Source organism: Palaemon carinicauda, chromosome 28 (genome assembly GCF_036898095.1).
Source record: "Palaemon carinicauda isolate YSFRI2023 chromosome 28, ASM3689809v2, whole genome shotgun sequence".
Classification (NCBI taxonomy): Eukaryota; Metazoa; Arthropoda; class Malacostraca; order Decapoda; family Palaemonidae; genus Palaemon; species Palaemon carinicauda.
The window spans coordinates 37,020,875-37,048,790 of NC_090752.1; the positions used below are offsets into that span (position 1 = coordinate 37,020,875).

Sequence of the window (27,916 nt, forward strand, 5' to 3'; positions counted from 1 at the left end):
TATGTAAATAAATAAAAGGGAAATATTCTGATCACACTGTTATTGATAATGTCAATAATTGTAGAATTTTAATATCAGTCCTTATTTTTCAGTAACCAATTCCTTTATTTCTTTTTTTTCAATATTAATCTTACCTGATGATCATGTAGCTGTCAACTCCGTTGCCCGACAGAAATCTACGGTCGGGATACGCCAGCGATCGCTATACAGGTGGGGGTGTACACAACAGCGCCATCTGTGAGTAGGTACTCAAGTACTTCTTGTCAACAAGAACTCAATTTTTCCTCTGTCGTGCCTCCGGCAAGACCTACTTGGATACGCTGTTGATTCTGGAGTTGTTGTTCACGATTTGGTGATGTATTCACTCTAGAGTTTAGCCTTCGCTATTCAGGAAGCTTTATCATTAGCTTAGCAAGCTTTTGGAATTAATTTGGATTAATTGTTACCGAACTTTGCTAGATTTTGGAATACCCCCTTGACTACTTCTACAATTCAAGATGTCTGACCAGTCTCAAGTCCCTAAGTACAGGCAGTGTAGCGTTAGGGCTTGTGCTAGGCGTCTTCCGAAGGCCTCTATAGATCCTCACACCGTTTGTTCCAATTGTAGGGGTAAATCCTGTCAATTGGAAGATCGATGTGGGGAATGTGCTGGGCTTTCGGAATTCGATTTTAACGAATTCCTTAAAAATGCACGTAGGTTAGAGAAGGAGAGAATCAGGAGGAGTTCTTCTCGCTCTGTGGATTTTTCCTCTCCCCATGCCCCTCAACCTTTTCCTTCCCCTGTAGTGGTGACTCCCGAACCTGCTACTAGTGCTCAGCCATCCATGGCGGATATGATGCGTGCCATTCAGGCTCTCGGTGACAGAGTGGAGTCATTGGCTAATGACCGTAATCAGCTTTTGGCAGATGTCAAAGAGCTGAAAGCGAAAAGTGCAGTGGGAAGTGTTATCAGTGCTAGTGATGTGAAAAGTGTCAGTGTCAGTGTTGCGCATGAGGGTACATCTGTGCGTGCCAGTCGTCCTCCCAGTCCGGGACCTCTTGCAAGCTCCCAAGCCCAGGGGAGAAGCAATGTCGAAGGACCAAAGGGTTCGGCAGGCCTTGATCAGCGCACGGATGTATCCTCAGTGGTTGCGGACGTATCTGTCAAAGATCGTCCCATCCACAAACAGACGAATGAGCCCTTACATTCCTCGTCTGTGGAAGAAGTTTCCAGGAGGAAACGATGGACCAAGGTTTCACGACCGCTCAAACGTAAGGTCCCTTCCGAGCGAGTCCAACGGCCCAGGTGTAGCCACTGGGTCAGTTCGGACTCGCCGCAGTCTTCCGATGACTGCACACCTCCCAAGAGAGGTAGGGTGGTTCCACAACAGGCTACTGCTCCGTCTGTTGCTGCTCCAACCACGGTAGACCCTAAGTGGTCCATGCTGCAGACTATGCAGTCTCAGCTTGCGGCGTTCATGCAGGAGTATCATGCTGAGAAGGTTGACACTGCACCTGTTAACCTACAACCCGCCGAGGTTGTGCGCTCAGCAGATACTGCGGCTGCCTGCTCCCACACTCCACCTGTGAGAGCTCCACCACCGATGCGCAGTCCACTCTGCCAGACGCATGTTCTTGTCGCACCATCCGTTGACATGCGTGAGCTACCGCATCAACAGTGGGAAGGTGCTGTAGAGCTGCCGGGTTCTGACTCTATGCGGCATGCTCCGCAACCCATGCGGCATGCTCCGCAACCCATGCGGCATGCTCCGCAACCCATGCGGCATGCTCCGCATACCATACAGCATGCTCCGCAACCCACCGCAACCCTTCCCACGCACCAGCACTCTGCTTTTGTTGTTGCCAGCTCGCAGACTGACCAGCAGCGGCTTGATGTTGGATCCGCAGCAGCTACGCATGCACCCGTACTGCCAGATTCAGCCGTTCAGCTTTCTGCTCTGCCTTTGCCACCTCCTACTCAGCTTTCGGATGATGGAGTATCAGATGACGAAGCTGCACATTTGGATGAACCGCACTCCGACTTTGAAGGGCCCAAGTCTACGCCTCCCTCCTTAGACTTTCGTAAAGTCCTTGCCTTGTTCAGGGACTTGTATCCTGAACAGTTTGTGTCTGCAACCCCTCGCTCTCCTCCCTCCGAGTTTGCTCTGGGCATGCAGTCTGCTGCTCCTGCCTTCACCAAGCTTGTTCTCGCACGCTCATCCAAGAGAGCTTTGAGGGTTATGGGAGAGTGGTTGCAGTCCAAGAAGCAACTGGGAAAGACTGCTTTCATCTTTCCTCCTACCAAGCTTGCTTCCAAGTCGAGCGTCTGGTATGCCACGGGAGAGGAACCCGGCTTGGGAGTTCCTGCCTCTGCCCAGGGCGACTTCTCAAGTCTGGTTGACTCTCCCCGCAGGCTGGCTATGAGACGATCGAAGATCTGCTGGTCCTTTTCTGACTTGGATCATCTGTTGAAGGGAGTCTTTCGTGCCTTCGAGATCTTCAACTTTCTCGATTGGTGTTTGGGAGCCTTAAGCAGAAAGACTTCCCCTTCGGATAAGGACTCTGCCATGCTGATCATGTCTAGCATGGACAAAGCCATTCGGGATGGGTCTGGTGAGCTTGCGGCTTCGTACGTGTCGGGAGTGCTTAAGAAGAGAGAACATCTTTGCTCCTTCTTATCGGCTGGTATCACTCCTTGCCAGAAGTCAGAGTTGTTGTTTGCTCCGCTCTCCAAGTGTCTGTTTCCGGAGGAGCTGATTAAGGGGATGGCTGCCTCCCTTATCCAGAAGGATACCCATGATCTTATGGCTTCTTCCGCACGTAAGGCTAAAACCTTACCTTCCGTGCCTAGACCCTTCCGCCCTGCAGCAGTAGACACACCTGCTACTAGGTTCATCCCGCCCTTTCGTGGCAGAACCTCCAGCAGAGGAGGTACCCGTGCCGACAGTCACCGTGGCAAATCCAAGAAGGGTTCCAAGTCCGCAAAAGGCAAGTTCTGACTGCCTTCCTCTCCAGACAGCAGTGGGAGCCAGACTCAAGACCTTCTGGCAAGCTTGGGAGAGCAGAGGTGCAGACGCTCAGTCTGTGAAGTGGCTAAGAGAGGGGTACAGAATTCCGTTCTGCCGCAGTCCCCCTCTAGCTACATCTCCCATCAACCTCTCTCCCAACTACAAGGAGAAGGACAAGAGGCTAGCGTTGCAACAAGAGGTGTCGCTCTTGCTACAAAAGGAAGCGGTGGTCATAGTCCGGGATCATCAATCCCCGGGCTTCTTCAACCGTCTCTTCCTGGTAGCGAAGAAGACAGGAGGTTGGAGACCGGTGCTGGACGTCAGTGCTCTCAATGCTTTTGTCACCAAGCAGACGTTCACGATGGAGACGACGAAGTCGGTCCTAGCAGCGGTCAGGAAGGAGGACTGGATGGTCTCGTTAGACCTGAAAGACGCGTACTTTCACGTCCCCATCCATCCAGACTCCCAACCTTTCCTAAGGTTCGTCTTTGGAAAGGTTGTGTACCAGTTCCAAGCCCTGTGCTTTGGCCTAAGCACGGCACCTCTTGTGTTTACCAGACTGATGAGGAATATTGCCAAATTCCTTCACTTGGCAGACATCAGAGCCTCCCTCTATTTGGACGACTGGCTTTTAAGAGCTCCAACAAGTCGTCGCTGTCTGGAGAATCTCAGATGGACTATGGATCTGACCAAAGAATTGGGCCTCCTGGTCAATATAGAGAAGTCCCAGCTCGTCCCATCCCAGACCATTGTCTATCTAGGTATGGAGATTCAGAGTCGAGCTTTTCGGGCTTTTCCGTCGGCCCCAAGGATCAATCAAGCCCTAGAATGCATCCAGAGCATGCTGAGAAGGAACCGATGTTCGGTCAGGCAGTGGATGAGTCTAACAGGGACACTATCATCGCTGGCCCAGTTCATCGAGTTAGGGAGACTCCACCTCCGCCCCCTTCAGTATCATCTAGCTGCTCACTGGAGAAAGGACATGACGCTAGAGGCGGTCTCAGTGCCTGTTTCCGAAGGGATGAGGTCTATGCTAACGTGGTGGAAGAACAGCATTCTTCTCAAGGAAGGTCTGCCATTAGCTGTTCAGACCCCCGACCACCGTCTCTTCTCGGACGCATCGGACACGGGCTGGGGTGCGACACTGGACGGACAGGAATGCTCGGGCACGTGGAATCAGGAACAAAGGACACTTCACATCAATTGCAAGGAGTTGTTGGCAGTTCATCTGGCCTTGATAAACTTCAAGTCCCTCCAGCTAAACAAGGTGGTGGAGGTGAACTCCGACAGCACCACAGCCTTGGCTTACATCTCCAAGCAAGGAGGGACTCATTCGAGGAAGTTGTTCGAGATCGCAAGGGACCTCCTCATTTGGTCAAAAGATCGAAAGCTTTCGCTGGTAACGAGGTTCATTCAGGGCGATATGAATGTCATGGCAGATCGCCTCAGCCGGAAGGGTCAGGTCATCCCCACAGAGTGGACCCTTCACAAGAATGTTTGCAGCAGACTATGGGCCCTTTGGGGTCAGCCCACCATAGATCTATTCGCTACCTCGATGACCAAGAGGCTCCCGATGTATTGTTCTCCGATTCCAGACCCAGCACCAGTTCACGTGGATGCCTTTCTGCTGGATTGGTCCCATCTCGACCTGTATGCGTTCCCGCCGTTCAAGATTGTCAACAGGGTACTTCAGAAGTTCGCCTCGCACGAAGGGACACGGTTGATGTTGGTTGCTCCCCTCTGGCCCGCGAGAGAATGGTTCACCGAGGTACTGCAATGGCTAGTGGACGTTCCCAGGACTCTTCCTCTAAGAGTGGACCTTCTGCGTCAACCTCACGTAAAGAAGGTACACCCAAACCTCCACGCTCTTCGTCTGACTGCCTTCAGACTATCGAAAGACACTCAAGAGCTAGAGGCTTTTCGAAGGAGGCAGCCAGAGCGATTGCCAGAGCAAGGAGGACATCCACTCTCAGAGTCTATCAGTCTAAATGGGAAGTCTTCCGAAGCTGGTGCAAGGCGAATGCAGTTTCCTCAACCAGTACCACTGTAACCCAGATTGCTGACTTCCTGTTACATCTAAGGAACGTAAGATCCCTTTCAGCTCCTACGATCAAGGGTTACAGGAGTATGTTGGCAGCGGTCTTCCGCCACAGAGGCTTGGATCTTTCCACCAACAAAGATTTACAGGACCTCCTTAGGTCTTTTGAGACCTCAAAGGAATGTCGGTTGTCCACACCAGGCTGGAACCTAGACGTGGTTTTAAGGTTCCTAATGTCATCAAGATTTGAACCGCTCCAATCAGCCTCTTTTAAGGACCTCACATTAAAAACTCTTTTCCTCGTCTGCTTAGCAACAGCTAAAAGAGTCAGTGAGATCCACGCCTTCTGCAGGAACATAGGTTTTACATCTGAAACGGCTACATGTTCCTTGCAGCTCGGTTTTTTGGCTAAAAACGAGCTTCCTTCCCGTCCTTGGCCTAAGTCGTTCGAGATCCCAAGCCTGTCCAACTTGGTGGGGAACGAACTAGAGAGAGTACTTTGCCCAGTAAGAGCTCTTAAGTACTATTTAAGACGGTCAAAGCCATTACGAGGACAGTCAGAAGCTTTATGGTGTTCTATCAAGAAGCCTTCTCTTCCGATGTCTAAGAACGCAGTTTCTTACTACATCAGGCTTCTGATTAGAGAGGCACATTCTCATCTGAAGGAAGAAGACCTTGCTTTGCTGAAGGTAAGGACACATGAAGTTAGAGCTGTCGCTACTTCAGTGGCCTTCAAACAGAACCGTTCTCTGCAGAGTGTTATGGATGCAACCTATTGGAGAAGCAAGTCAGTGTTCGCATCATTCTATCTCAAAGATGTCCAGTCTCTTTACGAGAACTGCTACACCCTGGGACCATTCGTAGCAGCGAGTGCAGTAGTAGGTGAGGGCTCAGCCACTACATTCCCATAATCCCATAACCTTTTTAATCTTTCTCTTGAATACTTTTTATTGTTGTTTTTGGGTTGTACGGAAGGCTAAGAAGCCTTCCGCATCCTGGTTGATTTGGCGGGTGGTCAAATTCTTTCTTGAGAAGCGCCTAGGTTAGAGGTTGTGATGAGGTCCTTTAGTATGGGTTGCAGCCCTTTATACTTCAGCACCTAGGAGTCGTTCAGCATCCTAAGAGGACCGCTAGGCTCAGTAAGGAAGACGTACTTAAAAAAGGCAGAGTAATAGTTCAAGTCGACTTCCTTACCAGGTACTTATTTATTTTATGTTTGTTATTTTGAATAACTGCTAAAATGAAATACGGGATACTTAGCTTCTTTGTTAACATGTATGCTGGTCTCCACCCACCACCCTGGGTGTGAATCAGCTACATGATCATTGGGTAAGATTAATATTGAAAAATGTTATTTTCATTAGTAAAATAAATTTTTGAATATACTTACCCGATGATCATGAATTTAAGGACCCGCCCTTCCTCCCCATAGAGAACCAGTGGACCGAGGAGAAAATTGAGTTCTTGTTGACAAGAAGTACTTGAGTACCTACTCACAGATGGCGCTGTTGTGTACACCCCCACCTGTATAGCGATCGCTGGCGTATCCCGACCGTAGATTTCTGTCGGGCAACGGAGTTGACAGCTACATGATCATCGGGTAAGTATATTCAAAAATTTATTTTACTAATGAAAATAACATTTTAATAAAATTAGCATTCTAATAAAGTGTATCTTACCTTTTACAGAAGAACGTCAAGACCTAGTTGAAGCTCTAGTATCATCTGTAGATTTGCGTCATAGCCTTGGAGAAGAACACTTGAAAAGTATTCCTGATCTTCATCGATTAGCACGAAAATTGACCCGCAAAGCAGCAACACTCCAGGATTGCTATAGGTAGGTTTCAGCATAGATGTCATAGTTTTTGTAAGGCTACCAGACATCAGTATTGATAGATGAAGTTTGTACTTGATGTTGCCTAGTTAATTAAGAACGTTTTTGTGTTCATGAAATTCCTCTTGCTTTTTTTTATTTTGTTGTTATTCCTCTATATTCATCTCAATCATTTTAATTGAAGAAAAATGTAATTTGTACCTGCATTTATAGTAGTAGGTATCGTCACGGAAAGTCTTCATATTTTTCAATATAATATATGTAAATACAGATACGCTACCTACAAGGAACAAATATGGCTGTCTTTTCACATAAATTTTTTAAATAAATGGGGACAATTTGGCTTCATAAAGGGGACAATTTGGCTTCATAAAACCAATAATTATCCTACAGGGACAAATGTAATATGAAACCATTATCAAAGAATTATGAATTAGATCATAATTAAGGTGCATAAAGTTCAAACCTTTTCCTGTTCATATCGTAAAAAAAGGAAGGCTTAGGTTGGAAATAAAAGTACAGTATATAACCACATGCATTCCGAGAGTGCGTTCTGAAATCAAAAACTTCACCAGTCTAGCTTCATTTGGGTTAGACAACTATTAACCATTTGGACCCAAAAACAACTCGTAACTCGCTACTTTTTCATCAGCTGATCCTGCTATTGTTAGTAACCAGGGTTACGAATGTAAGCAGAATTCTTGCATCTAGATGTTAATTAAATTAAAGTGGTATTCGATAATATATTTGTTGATTTTTTCACATTTGCTATGTAATTTCAGGTTTTATTCTTCAAATTTTCAGTCAGCTGATCCTGCTATTGCTAGCTAACTAGGCCGTAAATGTAGCAAGAATGCCTTTGGTTGGATATCATTGGAATTAGTATTCTGTGATCTATTTATTAATTTAGTTCACATTTTACCAACCAGCAATTTAAAGTTATCTTTTCCAAGTTTTCATTCAGTGAAATTCCCTAAATTTAGTGAGACTACATACAGCATTCTAATTAATTTTGATGATAGTTATATCAAGAATTTCTATTGCTTTTTGTTTCTAGTATGAAAAATGCTTTTAAAAGGGACTAAGTGAAACATGATTAATTTGCATCCCATTTTATTTCCCTTACTTTTAATGACAAACCATTTAAAGTTTTTCTGACATAATTAAGCATTGTTGTACCATACATACCATATATTTCCTCTTACAGTATAAGACAATCCTCAAATCCTAAAAGTCACCCCTGAAAAATGGGGTCATCTTATACAACTGATATGAAAATCACACCTTGAATTCCAAGTGATGTTTATTGGTAGGTGAGAATAGGCCTTGTACGATAACTGATAATAATTGTAACCAAACCTTACATAATTATTAGTATAAGTTCGTGATAAATAGCCTACTTGAGGAAAAAGTTCCATATCCACAAATAAATCAACTTTTATCTATGCGAGTCCAGCTGAGAAAATTCTCATCAACCTTTATCCTTCTCTATCTCTAACCTTTCGATAATTTTAGTGGTAGTGTTAATGACGGTAATAATAAGATTTACATTAGCGTAATATTTATTTGTCATTAAAAATCCATCATGAATCAAATTAGCCTTATTTTCTCACCATCTTCTCTGTCACATCAAACATTCTCGTGCCCTCACAATTCATTTCTTCGATTCTTTGACTGCTTGTATAACTTTTAATTTAAAACGAGCCTCATACTTTCTTATTTTTACTGGCGGTTTCATGATTGATGTGGATACAAGTTGATAAGAAATTAAACCAAATTACAACAGAGTTGGGAAAAAATTTTGGAAATTGAATGTACAGTTATTGTTTGTTAAAGTTTAGAACAATCATAAAACCGTTAAATTATTATGTTCTAATTAGCGGTACTGTAGTTTATTTTTGTTAACGTAAAGCAAGCAAAATTATTGGTAAAATATTTGTAATTACTTTGCCTTTACTAGAAGCTATTTGTATCATTAGTTATCTCAGATGTGTAAGTGTGTTCGTTTGTTCGTTATGATTGTCGGTGAAACAATACAATGGTTTCTTTCTTAGGCAGTGTGTTTAGGAAAAACATGATATAAAATCGTATTTATTTAATTCATTTTAAATTTCTAAAAAGAAAGTAACAAAAAGAATGTTAGAAATAAGATAATCGTTACATAACCAATACTTGGTAAGATACATTACCTACCACTCGAAAAGCTAACCTATATAAAGATGTGTAAATACGCTTGTTGGCTGCGAAACGTAAACAAAAACAATGGTTTACATTTATAGCTGTGATTTTAGGAAAAACATTATATAAAATTGCTTGTATTTAATTTATTATGGATTTTTAAAGGTAAGTAAAGGCTAGCCTACACACTGATTGCTTTGTTATACAACAGATACTATATGACCTAAATTCATTGAAATTTGCCCCTATTTTTTATCTCGTCTCATCTAAAGGTCCTCTTATCTGCGGAAATATACAGTACAGTATGTATATTTGATGCAAGAATAAAGAAAATATTTAATGCACAATCTTTTTAAAATTAGGTAAAAGTCTGATTAAAGGGAACTTGTAAACATAATTAGATATGAAAAAAAATTAGTTAGTTATCTAATCTTGTAAGGTAAAGGTAGAACAGCTGGTATAAGGGGGCCAACTTATGGTGGTGAGACAAGAAGTTACTGGTGGAAGTTTTCTCTATGGAAATAATAGGTCAAAGCATTGTCACAGAACCCCTCACACATTCTCTTATTTTATCTTTGCTCTTATTTATCACTCACCGATGGTGGGCCTACTCTTATTAAAGAAATGTGCTATGTTTACAATCTTTTCACTTTTTTCTATTTGCATTTTCATATCCATGATTATTTCATTTCATTCCTTAGCAGCACCATTGGTATCACCATTACTATTGTGCTTAGTATCAGACATGTTCATTGACAACAGTTTACAATTTATACACTAATGAATAACTGCTTAGCAATAGTGTTTACTGAAGACTACCACTTGTTGAGAGACCTCCACATTACTGAGCCAGATATCAACAAATATGGAAAAATGTTCAGTCCGCCACCAAGCGCCAGAGTGGGGACTAACCTACAGCTTAGCCGTGTTATTTGAAATTCAGCCATATTTTTTTTGTTTTATTTATTTTGATTATTTGATCATTAGTTTTGCACACGCAATGGTGGAAGCCTAAGATCAGTGTGTGTATAGTGGTTAGTTACAGTAAAATGCTACCTTGATGAAGGGTAGTTATGATAAGCTCAGAAAAATATAACCCTAATGGAAATTCATCCCGTAATCTGTATCATTATCAATTGGCCTTAATTCTTGGCCAAACTGCATCTTTACTGAAATATTACCAGCAAAATCTTTAGCTATACAAGAGGATTCTTGTTACTCTCATCCACATCTTCATCATGAAACCTTTCTTAGAAATAATCTTTTCCCCTAAAAAGGGTTCCAACTTCATAATTTTTAAAGTGTGAGAATTAAAGAGCTTTCGTGGTTTCATGATGATTTTCAGTAATTTTAATGCAGGTCTCTCTTTATTTAATTGGAAACAAATTAAGGGGTAACTTAAATATAATTACAGTATTTTAAGGTAAGTACTTTTTTATTTCTTCTTGTAAACTTATTTGTATCCTATAAATATACCTTATCTTTTCCAGGTTTTATCTTTGTGTTCAACGTTTACCAAATTTATGTGAAGCTATTGCAAAATATGAAGGTCCTCATGTGACTTCTTTAGCAGCTGTATTTACAACCCCTCTCCAGGTAAATAAATTCAGGCTTATTTTTGGTGAATTCCTGAATTTACTGTTTATCGCTGTATCTTGGCGGGATTTCTGTTCAAGGAAATATAAAATATCGTTATTTTTTTTGTAACAATTATTCAGGAATATTACTGTTATTATTATTATTAGTTTGTTTAAATGGATTTTACCATACCACTGACATTCTTACTTCTAACGGAAGAAAAAATAGAATTATGGGTTTTATATTTTTTTCTTATTGTCTTTTTACACCATTTGAATGTTACAATATTTTTCCTTTTTATTAGAAATAGGAAATTTTATGTTATAGAAAGTGGCACATTGAAGTCAAAATAGCAGTTATGAAGATTTTTAAAAGAAATTAGTTAAAGAGAGTTGACTCACTTAGATAATCAATTTGGCACTAAATGGTCTCCCTGGTCCAAGAATTGGGTCATATAGCCTCTATTTCTTGAGCCATCAGAGACAGTCAAATTATATTTTCATAAGGTTTTCCCAAAGTATTTTTCCTAAATGAGAGATGGTTTGACCAAGGCATATGTGAAGAAGTTAGATAGTGAAAAAGGAAAGACTCAGGAATTGAGGAAATTTTAAGGTAGAAAGCAATTCACTTTGGACTGGAGGAGTTGAAGAACCTTGAACACCTTCTACAGCATGCTATTTAAGGTGTACAATAATTGGTACTAATGATAATGATTATTAACATATGTTTACTTGTGAAGTAATGCTACTACTGCAGTAGAATCCAAAAAGAGGTAGATGCTGATGGTGTTTGAAGGTCTAAACTTGATCTAGTGGAAAGAGAAAGTTATTTGAATAACATGCCATTTAATATTTTTTGATAATGTTATCTTCCAACTTTTAGAATGTTTGTATTATGCATTGAACTGATTGTTAGTTTTAGTATTTTCTTACATAATAAGAATTAGGAAATCATAATGTCTTGTCATTCCTGTATGAAAAAGTAAGGCACTTACGATTTCCTTGTCCCTCATACTTTCTTCCTATGCATATACAAACCTTTCGTCCTTTAGAATAGGGATATGTCTTCAGTGGTGCTTGAAAGGCCATTGAGTGGGCTTGCTTGTAAACAGAAGCATACTGAAAATAAGAATGTGGTTTTGTGCATTTTGTTCCTGTGAGGAAATTTAGGAGGCTTTTGAAGTTACCTCAGAAAGGATGACATGTCCAAGGAAGAAGAACATCTTCCAATTTGATTTTAGGGGACTTCTTTCAGCAATGAGCAAGTTTCCGTCTTTTTAAGGACAATGCTTTGTATACTATACTTTTAAAAACAACAATATTTAAAGGTAATTTGTATTTTTTCAAGCCATACAAATCTGAGTCCTTTAAATAAAATTAATCACCTCAACCACCCTTATAAGTCATTGCTTTGAAGATAAAAGTGTCTATTCTGTAACAGGGAGGTGGGTGGCTTTCCCCCTCGCACCACCTGTCGATAACTTACTATCTTGTTAACAATTCAATGGCCATTCTGACACTACTGAAGACATATCCCTATATTAAAGAACTCCAGTTAGTATATCTAGGAAAAAAACCCAAATTATATTTAAAATTTCTTATTTTCCACATTTTAGGAATTAATATCAGACCTTACCAAGTTCCAAGAGATGATTGAAACCACTGTTGATATGGAGCAAGCCAAATTAGGCGAGTATGTTATCAAGCCTGATTTTGATGAAAAGCTTGGAGGTAAGACTAATCTTATTCCTTTTGGTTTTCTCCTCATGGCTATATAATTTGTACCGGTTACAATTTCTAAATGTATAAATATCTTCTTAAATATTTTAATAATATGTTTGAAGTAGTTTTATGTATGTACTTTGTTGTATTTTTTACTTTACTCTTTTATAATACATTTTCTTTTGTTTTATTTTATTTCTATGCATACCTATCCCCATTATGCTTTTAACAATAAATCTAATAGTTTTATATGCATGTAAAAGAATTATGTTTTATGAAATTGATTCACAAAATTTTATACCAATGTTAAGATGTCCTTGTTTATATATTTAGCCAAGTAGAATTTTATGAAAAAGTATGATGATTATATTATTAGTGTTAAGGAATAAGCTGCAATGACTTTCATTAGGATTCTTATACAGTAGTTTATACACTTCTACCATTTCAGAACTGCGAGAGTCTATGGATCAGTTAGAAGGCGATATTCAAAGTCAGCTTAGAAAGGCTGCTAGTGACTTGGGCTTAGAAGCAGGCAAATCCATAAAGCTAGAATCAAATGCACAACTGGGATATTTCTTCAGAGTCACATTAAAGGTAAAAAAAAAATCAATTTCATCAAGTATATTCTTCTGAAATTGTGAATACTGTACCATATCTCTTGATTTCTGGTATGGAACAAGCACTTTTATAGATCTCTGGCAAAAGAAACAAGTTGATGACCTGAGGGGAATATATAATGTTCAAGTTTTACCCTAGGAGATTACCACCTATATTTTGCCCTCCATTACATTATGAAGGTTTTTTTCTGCATTGGTTTGGGCCACACTAGGTTACTTTTTGTGTTGTTATTTATTATCCAACTGTTTCTTGCCTTTGTTTTTATCCCGTATTTATGAACTGGTTATTTGTGCAACCTCTGCCATTCTCTAAAAGTGTAATTATGATAGATGAAGTACTCTTTGTCCCTGTTAAATTGTATATACAGTATTTAAATAGGAATCCATCTTATTTAAAGTTCAAGATTTATATAATTTTACCAATTAAGAGATTTTCTTTACGTTACAGTATAGGCTACTGCTTTTACGCATGCAGTTATACACCTCTTGCTAATTCATTAATTGTTCCCAAATCTTAAGACCCAAATGAAATTACACTTTAAAAGGCCACTTAGTCACCCTTTAAGCAACTCCTTATTGTGTCCTGTACTTTCAACTCAAAATGTCTTTAACATGATGTAGCATTGTATAGTGCTGTTGGTAGTTGAAAAGAATCTACATTCCGTATTTCTATACCATTCCAGGAAGAAAAAGTTTTGCGCAATAATAGAAACTATAGAATGATAGACACAAACAAAGCTGGTGTTAGGTTTAGAAACGGTGCTATGCAAGACTTGAACGACCAACATATGTCATGCCGTGAAGAATATGCCTCCCAGCAGAAAAGTGTGGTTGATGAGATATTAAGTATTGCTGGTAAGTTTTTATTTTTCATTTTGCAAGAATTAAAAGCATTTTATATATATATTTATAGTATACTTTCAATTAATTTTAATTGAAAATTTGCATTTTAAGGAACATACACAGTCAGCGGTCTGTCTTCATGTTTAGATCTTTACTGTGTAATCTCAGTAAAACTGCTATGCAGTACACTGTATTTGTTCCCTGCTTCTCTTTCCTCTTTACCTCTCCTACTGTAATACCCCGTTCTATTATTATTATTATTATTATTACTTGCTAGGCTACAACCCTAGTTGGAAAAGCAGGATGCTATAAGCCCAGGGACTCCAACAGGGAAAATAAGCCCAGTGAGGAAAGAAAACAGGGAAAAATAAAATATTTGAAGAACAGAACAGTAACAGTATTAAAATAAATATTTCCTATTTAAACTCTAAAAACTTTAACCAAACAAGAGGAAGAGAAATAAGATAGAATAGTGTGCCCGAATGTACCCTCAAGCAAGAGAATTCTAACCCAAGGCAGTGGAAGGCCATGGTACAGAGGCTTTGGGACTACCTAAGACTAAAGAACAATGGTTTGTTTTTGGAGTGTCCTTCTCCTAGAAGAGTTGCTTACCATTGCTAAAGAGTCTCTTCTACCCTTACCAAGAGGAAAGTGGCCACAGAACGATTACAGTGCTGTAGTTAACCCCTTGAGAGAAAAAGAATTGTTTGGTTATCTTCGTGTTGTCAGGTGTATGAGGACAGAGGAGAATATGTAAATAATAAGCCAGACTATTCTGTGTATGTGTAGGCGAAAGGAAAATGAACCGTAACCAGAGAGAATTATCCAATGTACAGTAGTAATGTTTGGCCAGTCAAAGGATCCATAACTCTTTAGGGTAGTATGTCTTTAATTGGTTCCAAGAGAACTGACATGAGTTTATTTTTGACATAGGTCAAATTTTCACCCAGTTGAGTGACTTATATGTTCCCTATATATTTATTGAACTTGAAAGAGAACTTACAACCTGCTTTCATTAAATAAAAACCAGATACTTACATTAATAAGCTTCTATATGAAGTACAGTACTGTACAGTACAGCACTTTATTGTTATTGTACAACAGAAACTGACGTAAGGTCAGGTAGAACAGCATAAAGTGAATTTTATTTTTGTATACAAAATCTGCAGTCCCCTAAATGTAAACCTTCTCATTTAGATCGTTTTTCAATCATTTGTTGTGGTAAGTGAAAACCATTGTAGATTTAGATACCATAATAGTTGAATAGGGACTCATGATAAACACACGACAAAATGTTTGAAAATACTGTATTTAAATGTTACATTTGGCTTATATTCATGCATAAAGATCCTTACAGGACTAGTATTTTAGGTTTTCATAATATATGTCACTAATATCTAAACTTTTCAAAACATGATGTTTAGAAACCACCTTTATTCATGAGTAAATTTTCCTTCGGTAAAAGTAACAACAGCAAACTATCCTTTGACTAGATTCAAAACTCCAGTTATCATTTATTTTCAGGTGGATATGTTGAAGTTATTCAGCATTTTGGACAGATCATAGCAACACTCGATTGTGTGTTTGCTCTAGCTACAGCTGCTGTATCTGCACCTATTCCTTATGTGCGACCGAAGCTTTTACCCAAAGGATCTGGTGTGATAAAGTTGAAAGGGATCCGTCATCCATGTCTAGAACTTCAGGATGAGATTTCTTACATTCCAAATGATAGCATTTTAAGCCAAGGTAATTTCTCATTTTCACGTGCATAAAATTTTTCCATTTTTATGTTTAAACATTTACTGCCTTTCTTCTATTAAAAAAATCTTCCAGTCTTAGTATCCAGACATGTTTTCCATGTTCATTAACAAATAATTTTTTCAAACTATCCCACTTTAGGGAGTATGTTATAGTTTGGAAAAATCACTTTTGAAATATGCTCTACATAAATAAATATTTTTCAATATTAATCTTACCCGATGATCATGTAGCTGCCAACTCTGTTGCCCGACAGAAATCTACGGTCGGGATACGCCAGCGATCGCTATACAGGTGGGGGTGTACACAACAGCGCCATCTGTGAGCAGGTACTCAAGTACTTCTTGTCAACAAGAACTCAATTTTTCCTCTGTCGTGCCTCCGGCAAGACCTACTAATACGCCGTCCCTAACTGGATTTGTTTTCACAACTTTTTGGTGAAGTACACTATTCCAGTTTTGAGCTTTCGCTATGCAGGGGTTTTATCTTCATTTCAAAACTTGAACTCGTTTTGGATAGATTTTTTTATGGTGACGAAGAGAGTATGGACTCTCTTTCACTTTTAAATGGCCCACCCTTCCCTTAGACGGAAGTGTTGGTGTCGAAGAGAGTATAGACTCTCTTTCACTTTTTATGACCCACCCTTCCCTTAGACGGAAGTGTGTTTAGGTTTTTGGTTATTTTGCTTAACAAAGTTATAGATTTATTTTATATCTCTCCGCCATTTATAGGCCTCTTCGATTAACTTTCCATTTATTATAAACTTATAAAAATTAATTTTTATGTTTGTTTATATGCGACCTTTCCTAATAGTAGGCGGTCCTTACTTGGAACCGAAGTTAATTAACATTGAGCCCGTCATATCGTTTTTCCTGTTAAGAATTTATGCTATTTTAATTTTAATGTTTTTGAAAGAATTTCTTTGATAGTCTCGTACTGTTTTCAAAGTTGAACTAACGTTTTGTTTAGTCTCCGCAGTTGTTGACGTTCAGAACGTTCAACTTGCGCTCTATCGTTACGATAGAGAGAGAGTATTTCACGGTTTCACGTTGCAGTAAGAGTAAACCGATTCTAGCGTTTCGTTCATTCTTTCTTAGCTTAAATGGTTTTAATTCTAATAAAGGAACTTTTTATTTGGGAAACCTTTCAGTTTTTTTCCTTTAACAAATAATATGTTTTAACGATATATATAATTGGGTTCATCTCTCAGGTTCTAAGTCAAGAGAGAGAGAGAGAGAGATAGAGACGGAGGGAGAGAGAGGAGGATAAACGTTTCGTTCAAGCGGGTAACGTTGTTCTCGTTTTTTGCTCTTCTCCCTAGTCGCTATAGGGGAAGAAGGTAAAACGTTTCTAGAGTTTTATTCTTGTTCCCAGGCTTTATGCGGTGAGAGATTTTAAACGTAGTTTATTTGATCTAGTGTTTAGTCTCTTTTCCAGCCACTGAAATCTTTATCTTTCATTATGTTTTTCTGTTACATTGTAATACTGTTTTCGCAATTACTACCTTTTAATGAAGGATAGGATTGCGTGTTTCAGGTACAAACCACTTAAAGTTTCGAGTTCAGTGAAATAAGTGCAAACAGAAAATCAAAAGTGATAAAGTGATATGCGCAAAGTGTTACAGTGTTGCGTTCGAGGGTTCGTCTGTTCGTGCCAGTTGTTCACCTAGTCCGATACCTCTTACAAGCTCCCAAGCCCAGGGGAGAAGTAATGTCGAAGGACTTATGGGTTCCACAGGCCTTGATCGACGAACAGACGTTTCCCTCCGTGGTTTCGGGTGTATCTACACACGTTGCCGACGTGATCACCCCACCCACACAAAGACGAGAGAGCCCATTTATTCCTCGTCTGCGGAAGAGGTTTCTCGCAGAAACCATGGACCAAATCTTGCAGCTTTTAAGTGCAAGTCGGTCCCTTCCGCGCAAGTCCAACGGCCTAGGTGTAGCCACTGGGTCAGTTCGGACTCGCTGCAGTACGACAACTGCACACCTCCCAAGAGAGGCAAGGTGGTACCACAACAGGCAGTAACTCCGTCTGTTGCCGCACCAGCTGTTTTAGGCCCTCAGTCACAACGGACAGTAGCTCCGTTTGTTGTTGTCTTTCATAGACCCTAGTGGTCCATGCTGCAGACTATTCAGTCTCAGCTTGCTCCTTCATGCAGGAGTATCGTGCTGGAAGGTTGACAATGCAACTGTTAACCTACAACCCGCCGAGGTTGTGCGCTCAGCAGATACTGCGGCTGCCTGCTCCCACCCTCCACCTGTGAGAGCTCCACCACCGATGCGCAGTCCACCCTGCCAGACGCATGTTCTTGCTGCACCATCTGCTAACATGCGTGAGCTACCGCATCAGCAGTGGGAAGGTTCTGTAGAGCTGCCGGGTTCCAGCACTATGCGGCATTCTCCGCAGCCCATGCAGCATGCTCTGCATACCTTACAGCATGCTCCGCATACCATGCAGCATGAGCCGCATACCTTACAGCATGCTCCGCATACCATACCGCATGCTCCTCAACCCACCGCAGCCCCTCCCACGCACCAGCACTCTGCTTTTGTTGTTGCCAGCTCCCACACTCCGACTGCGGAGAAGGTTGACGATGCACCCGTGGGCCTACACCTCCCACGGTTGTGCGCCCGGCATGGCTTCCTGCTCTCACACTCTTGTTGTGAGAGCTCCTCCACCCATGCACAGTCAACCCTGCCAGATGTATGATGACTCCCACACACAGAGCACTCCGTTGCCGTGTGTGAGCTACCACAAGCTGCCGTGTTTTGACACGGTGTGTCAGCCTCCGCAACACACTGTGGTTACCGCCACTTGCCAGCAGCAAACTAGTCAGTCAGGAGTTGAGGCTTCCCCACACAACTTTGGTTGTTGCCAACTCACAGACTGTCATACAGTTACATGACGTTGCCTTCTGGTCTGCTACTTATACACCAGTGCTGTATGTCCTCACGCTCCTGTTGTGGTTGACAGTTCAGTTTTTGACAGTTCACAGACTGTCAAGCAGTTTCATAACGTTGCCTTCTGGTCTGCTGCTTTTGCACCAGTGAAACCCTCACTGAGAGAACCTAGCTTTTCTCGGATTTGGTTCCTGTAGATGAGAAAGTGCTGTTCTCCCTCCTTCTGATATTCCCTTGAGGAGACTGTCATTTGGAGAGGAGCCTTAAGCTGCTTAGCCTCCTATGGACTTTTATTTAAGCATAACATGCTTCCAGGGAGGGTAAATGGTTCCGCTTCAGTCGCTAACCCCGTCTGTTGCCACACCTGCTCCCATAGACCTTGGGCTTTGTTGCAAGACATGCAGTCCAAGCTTAGTCCTTGATAGAGGATTTTTTACGGAGAAGACCCTTCTTGCCAACGACCTTCCTACCGGTTGGTTGTACGCACTGTTGACGCTGAGGTATCCTACTCACGTCCGCCAGTTGAGATGGTTCCTCCACCGGTGCGACCAGTGTGGGTTGCCAGTCGCACGTTGATGTTATGCTACTCTCGGAGGTGGTTGTGGACGTTCAGTGTGTCACTGGGAAGACGTTCAACAACCAGCAGAGGTGACTTGTTGTGACGCAGTGCGGCAACCTCAGCAACCCGATAAGGAGTTGTCTGTACTACCCAGACAGTCTAGACAGTTTCGGGTTGTCGCTGTACTTCCTCGCTTCCCCATGGTTGACAGTTCACAGACTGTGCAGCAGTACCATGATCTTGTGTCCGGCTCCGTCACGCATCCACTAGTGCGACCGGATTCAGCGAGTCAGACGTTGCCCACTCCGTTGCCGTTTCCTCATCAGTTTCGGATGAGGAACCCTCTGATGAGGACATGGCTGAACAAGAAGATCAATCCCCAGCCCTGCTATCCATCCAGAAGATGCTGAAGAAGGAATACGGCCCTGTCAGGCTGTGGATGAGTCTGGTCAGGACACTGTCATCCGTGGTGCATTTGGTGTCACTTGGAAGACTACACCTCCGTCCTCTTCGGTTTCATCTAGCTCTTCACTGGAAAAGGACAAGACGCTAGAAGCGGTCTCGATCCCGGTTTCCGGAAGATAAGTCTGGTCTAACCTGAGGAAAGGACTTTATCAACCTTTTATAGGGTCTTCCCCTGACTGTTCAGACTCCCAACCACGTTCTCTTCTCAGACGCATCGGACGTAGGCTGGGGTGCGACCTTAGGCGGTAGGGAATGCACGGGATTATGGAACTCGCGTCAAAGGACAATGCATTTTAACTGCAAGAAGCTTCTGGCAGTAAGTCTGACCTGGAAAAGCTTCAGGTCTCTCCTTCAAGACAAAGTAATGGAGGTCAACACGGACAACTCCCTGCTTTGATGTTCATCTCCTAGAAAGGAGGGACCTACTCTCTGACATGGTGCGAGTTCGCTAGTGACCTCCTCTCCTGTTCAACAGGTCTAGACTTTTCACTAGTAACAAATTTCTTCCAAGGCAACTTGAATGTCTTAGCAGTTTGTCTCAGTAGGAAGGGACAATAATTCCAACATATTGGACCCTCCACAGAGATGTATGCAAGAGACTTTGGGTCACCTGGGGCCATCCAACCATAGATCTCTTTGCAACCTCGATGTCCAAGAGGCTCTCAACAGACCCAGCAGTGGTTCTTTTAGATGCCTTTCTACTAGATTAGTCTCATCTAGATCTATATGCATTCCCTCCGTTCTAGTTTGTCAACAAGGTACTGCAGAAGTTCGCCTCTCACGTTGGGACAAAGTTGACACTAGTTGCTTCCCTCTGGCCCGCGAGAGAATAACTTACCGAGGTACTTCGATGGCTAGTAGACGTTCCCAGAACTCTTCCCCTAAGGGTGGACCTGCTACGTCTGCCACGCGTAAGAAGGTACTCCAAGGCCTCCACGCTCTTCGTCTCACTGCCTTCAGAGTATCGAAAGACTCTCGAGAACTAGAGGTTTTTCGAAGGAGGCAACCAGAGCGATTGTTAGAGCAAGGAGAACATCCACCCTTAGAGTCTACCAATCGAAGTGGGGAATCTTCCTAAACTGGTGCAAGTCAGTATCCGTATCCTCGACCATTACCTCTGTAACTCAAATAGCTGACTTCCTCTTATATCTGAGAAAAGAGCGATCTCTTTCAGCTCCCACTTTCAAGGGTTACAGAAGCATGTTGGCATCAGTCTTCCGTCACAGAGGCTTAGATCTTTTTAACAATAAAGATCTACAGGACCTCCTTAAGTCTTTTGAGACCACGAAGGAGCGTCGTTTGGTTACACCTGGTTGGAATTTAGACGTGGTTCTAAGATTCCTTATGTTAGACAGGTTCGAACCACTTCAATCAGCCTCCCTGAAAGATCTCACCTTTAAGACTCTTTTCCTGATATGCTTTACCAGCTAAAAGAGTCAGTGAGATTCATGCCTTCAGCAAGAACATCGGATTTTCATCCGAAACGGCTACATGTTCTACATCTTGGTTTTCTAGCCAAACACGAGCTGCCTTCTCGGCCTTGACCAATATCGTTCGTTATTCCAAACTTATCGATATGGTTGGAAATGAACTAGAAAGAGTATTATGTCCTGTAGAGCTCTTAAGTTCTATTTTAAAAACCTTTATGAGGCCCGTCTGAAGCTTTATGGTGTTCAGTTAAGAATTCATCTTTGCCTATGTCAGAGAATTCTTTATCCTATTATTTTCAGACTGTTAATACGAGAAGCTCATTCCCTTCTGAATGAGGAAGACCAAGCTTGGCTGAAGGTAAGGACACACGAAGTTAGAGCTATCATAACTTCCGTGACCTTTTAATAAAATAGATCTCTGCAAAATATTTTCGACGCAACCTTTTGGAAAAGCTAATCAGTGTTCGCGTCTTTTATCTTAAGAATGTCCAGTCTCTTTACGAGAACTGCTACACTCTGGGACCATTCGTAGCAACGAGTGCAGTAGTGGTGGGGGCTCCACCACTACAATTCCCTAATTCCAGAACCTTTTTAATCTTTCTCTTGAAATATTTCTGGGTTGTCCGGAAGGCTAAGAAGCCTTCCGCATCCTGGTTGATTTGGCGGGTGGTCAAATTCTTTCTTGAGAAGCGCCTAGATTAGAGGTTGTGATGAGGTCCTTTAGTAGGGGTTGCAGCCCTTAATACTTCAGCACCTAGGAGTCGCTCAGCATCCTAAGAGGATCGCTAGGCTCAGTAAGGAAGACGTACTTAAAAAGGCAGAGTAATGGTTCAAGTCGACTTCCTTACCAGGTACTTATTTAGTTTATGTTTGTTATTTTGAATAACGGCTAAAATAAGATACGGGATACTTAGCTTCTTTGTTAACATGTATGCTGGTCTCCACCCACCACCCTGGGTGTGAATCAGCTACATGATCATCGGGTAAGATTAATATTGAAAAAGGTTATTTTCATTAGTAAAATAAATTTTTGAATATACTTACCCGATGATCATGAATTTAAGGACCCGCCCTTCCTCCCCATAGAGAACCAGTGGACCGAGGAGAAAATTGAGTTCTTGTTGACAAGAAGTACTTGAGTACCTGCTCACAGATGGCGCTGTTGTGTACACCCCCACCTGTATAGCGATCGCTGGCGTATCCCGACCGTAGATTTCTGTCGGGCAACAGAGTTGACAGCTACATGATCATCGGGTAAGTATATTCAAAAATTTATTTTACTAATGAAAATAACATATTACTACTCCCTAAAATGACATTTTTTACCATTCTCTTCTCCATTCCTTACCAATCTTAGTTTTTTCTGAATAATATCGTTTCATAATTTGCACATCTTCCCTTTTCTTAGATTTACTCCATAATCTTACTTGTGAATTTACTACTGCATATCCAGCCACTGAATCAGTTAATTCACACTTTACGGACACTTTTCATCATCTTTTTACACTCTAACATTTAATTTTGATAAGCATTCTATCTAGGATTACTGCCTCTGCCTTTTCTTTAAAATAACATGAAAACAGCTCTAAATGCAATCCCTTACTAGAAATTGTGCTTGTATTAAACACTGTCCAAGTATTTTTTTTATTGGAACTTCAATTTAGAGTTATTGCTATTTTTAGCATCCTTGTTTTGTCTTTCTCTTATTCACACTTGTATCTTTATCATCTTAATGATATACATACATACATATACCAAAGGCACTTCCCCCAATTTTGGGGGGTAGCCGACATCAACAACGAAACAAAACAAAAAGGGGACCTCTACTCTCTACTTTCCTCCAGCCTAACCAGGGACTCAGCCGAGTTCAGCTGGTACTGCTAGGGTGCCACAGCCCAACCTCCCACATTATCCACCACAGATGAAGCTTCATAATGCTGAATCCCCTACTGCTGCTACCTCCGCGGTCATCTGAGGCACCGGAGGAAGCAGCAGGGCCTACCGGAACTGCGTCACAATCGCTCGCCATTCATTCCTATTTCTAGCACGCTCTCTTGCCTCTCTCACATCTATCCTCCTATCACCCAGAGCTTTCTTCACACCATCCATCCACCCAAACCTTGGCCCTCCTCTTGTACTTCTCCCATCAACTCTTGCATTCATCACCTTCTTTAGCAGTCAGCCATTTTCCATTCTCTCAACATGGCCAAACCACCTCAACACATTCATATCCACTCTAGCCACTAACTCATTTCTTACACCCGTTCTCACCCTCACCACTTCGTTCCTAACCCTATCTACTCGAGATACACCAGCCATACTCCTTAGACACTTCATCTCAAACACATTCAATTTCTGTCTCTCCATCACTTTCATTCCCCACAACTCCGATCCATACATCACAGTTGGTACAATCACTTTCTCATATAGAACTCTCTTTACATTCATGCCCAACCCTCTATTTTTTACTACTCCCTTAAATGCCCCCAACACTTTGCAACCTTCATTCACTCTCTGACGTACATCTGCTTCCACTCCACCATTTGCTGCAACAACAGACCCCAAGTACTTAAACTGATCCACCTCCTCAAGTAACTCTCCATTCAACATGACATTCAACCTTGCACCACCTTCCCTTCTCGTACATCTCATAACCTTACTCTCACCCACATTAACTCTCAACTTCCTTCTCTCACACACCCTTCCAAATTCTGTCACTAGTCGGTCAAGCTTCTCTTCTGTGTCTGCTACCAGTACAGTATCATCCGCAAACAACAACTGATTTACCTCCCATTCATGATCATTCTCGCCTACCAGTTTTAATCCTCGTCCAAGCACTCGAGCATTCACCTCTCTCACCACTCCATCAACATAAAAGTTAAACAACCACGGCGACATCACACATCCCTGTCTCAGCCCCACTCTCACCGGCAACCAATCGCTCACTTCATTTCCTATTCTAACACATGCTTTACTACCTTTGTAGAAACTTTTCACTGCTTGCAACAACCTTCCACCAACTCCCTATAACCTCATCACATTCCACATTGCTTCCCTATCAACTCTATCATACGCTTTCTCCAGATCCATAAACACCTTACCTTTTGCTAAATATTTCTCGCATATCTGCCTAACTGTAAAAATCTGATTCATACAACCCCTACCTCTTCTAAAACCACCCTGTACTTCCAAGATTGCATTCTCTGTTTTATCCTTAATCCTATTAATCATTACTCTACCATACACTTTTCCAACTACACTCAACAAACTAATACCTCTTGAATTACAACACTCATGCACATCTCCCTTACCCTTATATAGTGGTACAATACATGCACAAACCCAATCTACTGGTACCATTGACAACACAAAACACATATTAAACAATCTCACCAACCATTCAATTACAGTCACACCCCCCTCCTTCAACATCTCAGCTTTCACACCATCCATACTAGAAGCTTTTCCTACTCTCGTTTCATCTAGCGCTCTCCTCACTTCCTCTATTGTAATCTCTCTCTCATTCTCATCTCCCATCACTGGCACCTCAACACCTGGAACAGCAAATTATATCTGCCTCCCTATTATCCTCAACATTCAGCAAACTTTCAAAATATTCCGCCCACCTTTTCCTTGCCTCCTCTCCTTTTAACAACCTTCCATTTCCATCTTTCACTGTCTCTTCAATTCTTGCGCCAGCCTTCCTTACTCTCTTCAATTCTTTCTAAAACTTCTTCTTATTCTCTTCATATGACTGACCCAGTCCCTGACCCCACCTCAGGTCAGCTGCCATATATCTTGCATTAATTTCGTCAGTGAAGTGTAGAGCATAGGAGTGTTTAAAAACTTCTACCCCTTGCACAAATATTTCTGTGAGAATGGTCACAATTTGGTCATCAGTTTCATATTTTTATTTTATCACTTTGTCAGTTTCAGTATATTTTTTTATTTGTTTATACTATATTTTTTATGTTTACTTGAATTCAGATGTCTATAATCTTTTTAGTGCTCATGTGAATTTTGTGCTTATATGGTATTAATTTTCTGTATATTACTTTAATTTCTATGGTGCCCTTGGATATTCATTACAGATGGTGGACTCTTCCATATAATTACGGGCCCAAACATGGGTGGTAAAAGTACATTCCTCAGATCTGTTGGAGCAGCAGCACTTATGGCTCAAATTGGGTCTTTCGTAGCTTGTGATGAGGCAGAGATCTCCATCTTGGACAGTATACTAGGTGAGATTAACTATATTCATACATCAATAAATCCTACCCAATGTTTGTATTTCTTATATATTAAAGCATCAGCTTTTGGCAAGAAAAAATTAAATGCAAGTTTCTTATTTGATTTGAATAGTGTGGCCAGTTTTTGACACTAATTGCCAGATGTTAGTACTGTATTGTGATACTACTAGTTAAGCTAGACTCAATTTGGGATGTTGGTTAGGTTGACAAGTGGTAGATAGGACCAGAGTTACCATTTTAAGAGAGGATCCACAGGACTTTAACAAAGGAAACTAGTGAAGGCAAAAGCTTATTAAGGTGATTACTATCGAAAGTTGACTGAAAATGTGATTTGTCTAAAGAGGGAAGTTTGTCATTGTTGTTGTCATCTCCGCAATACAGTCAGCCCTCCATATTCGCAGGGGCTCCGTAACAGAGAAAGGTGGAAAAAGCAAGAATCTGTGAAGACCTGCTGCCCTAGGATGGGTTAACTCCTAACCTACCAACTCCCTATTCATTGCCTATGCATGGTCAACTAACACAGTAACCCACTGTACTGTCTTAATACTGTATTTATTTTGTTTTTACTTGGTTTCTATCACATAAGTATTGAGTTAATGAATGAGCGCATTTCAGAGAGTGTACTAACAACAAAACACTGTTCCTATCTAACAACACTCACTAATACTGTAGTCTATAGTACTGTAATATATTTACAGTACTATCACTACAGTACAGCTTAATTAGCTAAGTGATCACTGTTTTTGGCATGTCGACTCGCACCATTAAAACTCCTCATACACGTAGCCTATATTTACATTACAATTGTAAAGTACGGTTTGTTCCCACACTAACAAACCTTACGTTATTCATGTGGATATACTTTCGGCAGAGCTGGAAGGTAGCCATTAAACTTTAAAAGCAAGGTGGCAACCCTACCTAACCACTGTAGTGGGTAGGTAGGGGTTAGATGGTGGGTACCCAGCCATCTATATCTACTCACGGGTCAATAAACCACAGCACTTTTTTCTTTTGGTTGGTAGAGAATGGATGCCTCAGCTCTACTCTCTCAGGCTTAGCCATTCAGACAATTGCTTTACGCTCATCTTTCTTTCTTCCTGAGGGGAAGAATTTTCATTTTTTCTTTCTTTTCAGCACTTACACCCGACATCGGAGTGCGAAGTCAGTTACTGCTGCGGCTGATGTCTTTGCTGTGTACGAAGTCCTCCTCGCCTCCCGATTGCCCACCCGACAACCTCTGCTGATGACGAGTCCTTTCACCACCTCCCTATCTCGTCACCACTTAATGCTCCGCAATCTCTCTTTCTCTCCCCACAGTCAACATTTCAGCCCACGTGTACAATGTTCGCCTGCTGCGGATCATAAAATTAGGAATGATCGTCAACACATGGCCAGCTCTATTTCTGATCGTCAAGACGAGACCGATTACCGATTATCTTCTCTTCCTTCCTGACGATCCCCGTCAATACGTCGTTCTCGAGGCTCAAATGATCGCCACAGAGATCGAAGGTTACTCACGATCTCGACGCGCTTCTTCTAGATGTTCTCGATCACGAGATCGAAGATTTTCACGATGTCGGTACTCTTCTTCTTGAAGATTCAGCCACGAGTTGAACTCACAATCTCGAGATCAAAGGTCACTCATGATCTTGACGCTCTTTTTCTTGAAGACGATCACAGTCACGAGTTAAACACTCGCAATCATGAGATCAAAGGTCACTCATGTTCTCGAAACACTCCTGCTAGAAGACATTCACACGAGCTAGAAGATCACGAGCACGAGCTAGACGTTCAGGATCATGAACTAGACAATCACAATCTCGCACAAGACGCTTCTCTTTATGAGGCAGATGCCTTATAGATGTTGGTGGCCTCTTGTCCTCGGGAGAGTCTCCTTTCACCTGTTTGGTCTTCCCTTTGGGGGATTCCTCCGGCAGGAATTGGATTTGTCCATTCCCGTCCTTTGTTCGGGTAATCCCTTCGGGGAAAACCCAGAAACAAGCCTTGGCTTCATTTTCTCATGCAAAACCTTGTGTCAATTTTCAATTTGAGATAGAGCTCATTGAAGGAAGGCAGAGAGTGCTGCCTGGAGGTTTGCCTCCAGCTGTGGTAACGTCCCCTTCCGAGGGAGAGTCTCTACCCAACCGATGTTTGGCAATCTTCCTGCTTGCGAGATTGCCTATGGAAGCACTAAATATAATTAGAAGTTTTTCGTTGCTGCCATCACGTTGCCAATCCTTGGTGCGAATTTCCTCTTGGCAAATGAGGTAGGTTACTCCTGTTTGAGCTCCCTTCGGAGGATTTCTTTGACGAGAATTGGATTTGTCCTATTTCCACTCTTCAGAGTAGGCCACAAGCTAGACACTTGTTTTCACCTGCTAAACGCTCACATTCTCGAGCCTCCAGTTCATGTTCTTGTGCTAGACGCTTACAATCACGAATGAGATGCTCACGACGAGCTGCACGCCCATGATCACGATCATGAGCTACACGCTCATGCTCATGATCACAAACTAGACGTTCACAATCGTAACCTAGACACTCACGATCACAAGCTACACACTCACGAGCCACACGCTCACAATCACAAGCTACATGCTCACAATCACGAGTTTTATGCTCACGATCATGATTTAGACACTGACGTTCACAATCACAAGCTAGACGCTCATACACTCGTGCGAGACGTTCACGATCACGAGCAAGTCTCTTCCTTATGAGGAAGTCGATCCTCCAGTTTGTTGAGTGCCAACTTT

General features: G+C 41.6%; 1 protein-coding gene across 1 annotated transcript in view; it reads left to right on the forward strand.

Moving 5' to 3' along the window:
• LOC137621508 (DNA mismatch repair protein Msh2-like) overlaps positions 1 to 27,916 on the forward strand; it is a 139,465-nt gene that overhangs the window by 86,870 nt on the left and 24,679 nt on the right. The window contains exons 9-15 of the mRNA XM_068351861.1: positions 6,714 to 6,861; positions 10,527 to 10,632; positions 12,230 to 12,344; positions 12,784 to 12,929; positions 13,636 to 13,807; positions 15,320 to 15,541; positions 25,002 to 25,151. Coding sequence (XP_068207962.1) covers positions 6,714 to 6,861; positions 10,527 to 10,632; positions 12,230 to 12,344; positions 12,784 to 12,929; positions 13,636 to 13,807; positions 15,320 to 15,541; positions 25,002 to 25,151 — 1,059 coding nt within the window. The remainder of the gene's footprint in view (positions 1 to 6,713; positions 6,862 to 10,526; positions 10,633 to 12,229; positions 12,345 to 12,783; positions 12,930 to 13,635; positions 13,808 to 15,319; positions 15,542 to 25,001; positions 25,152 to 27,916) is intronic.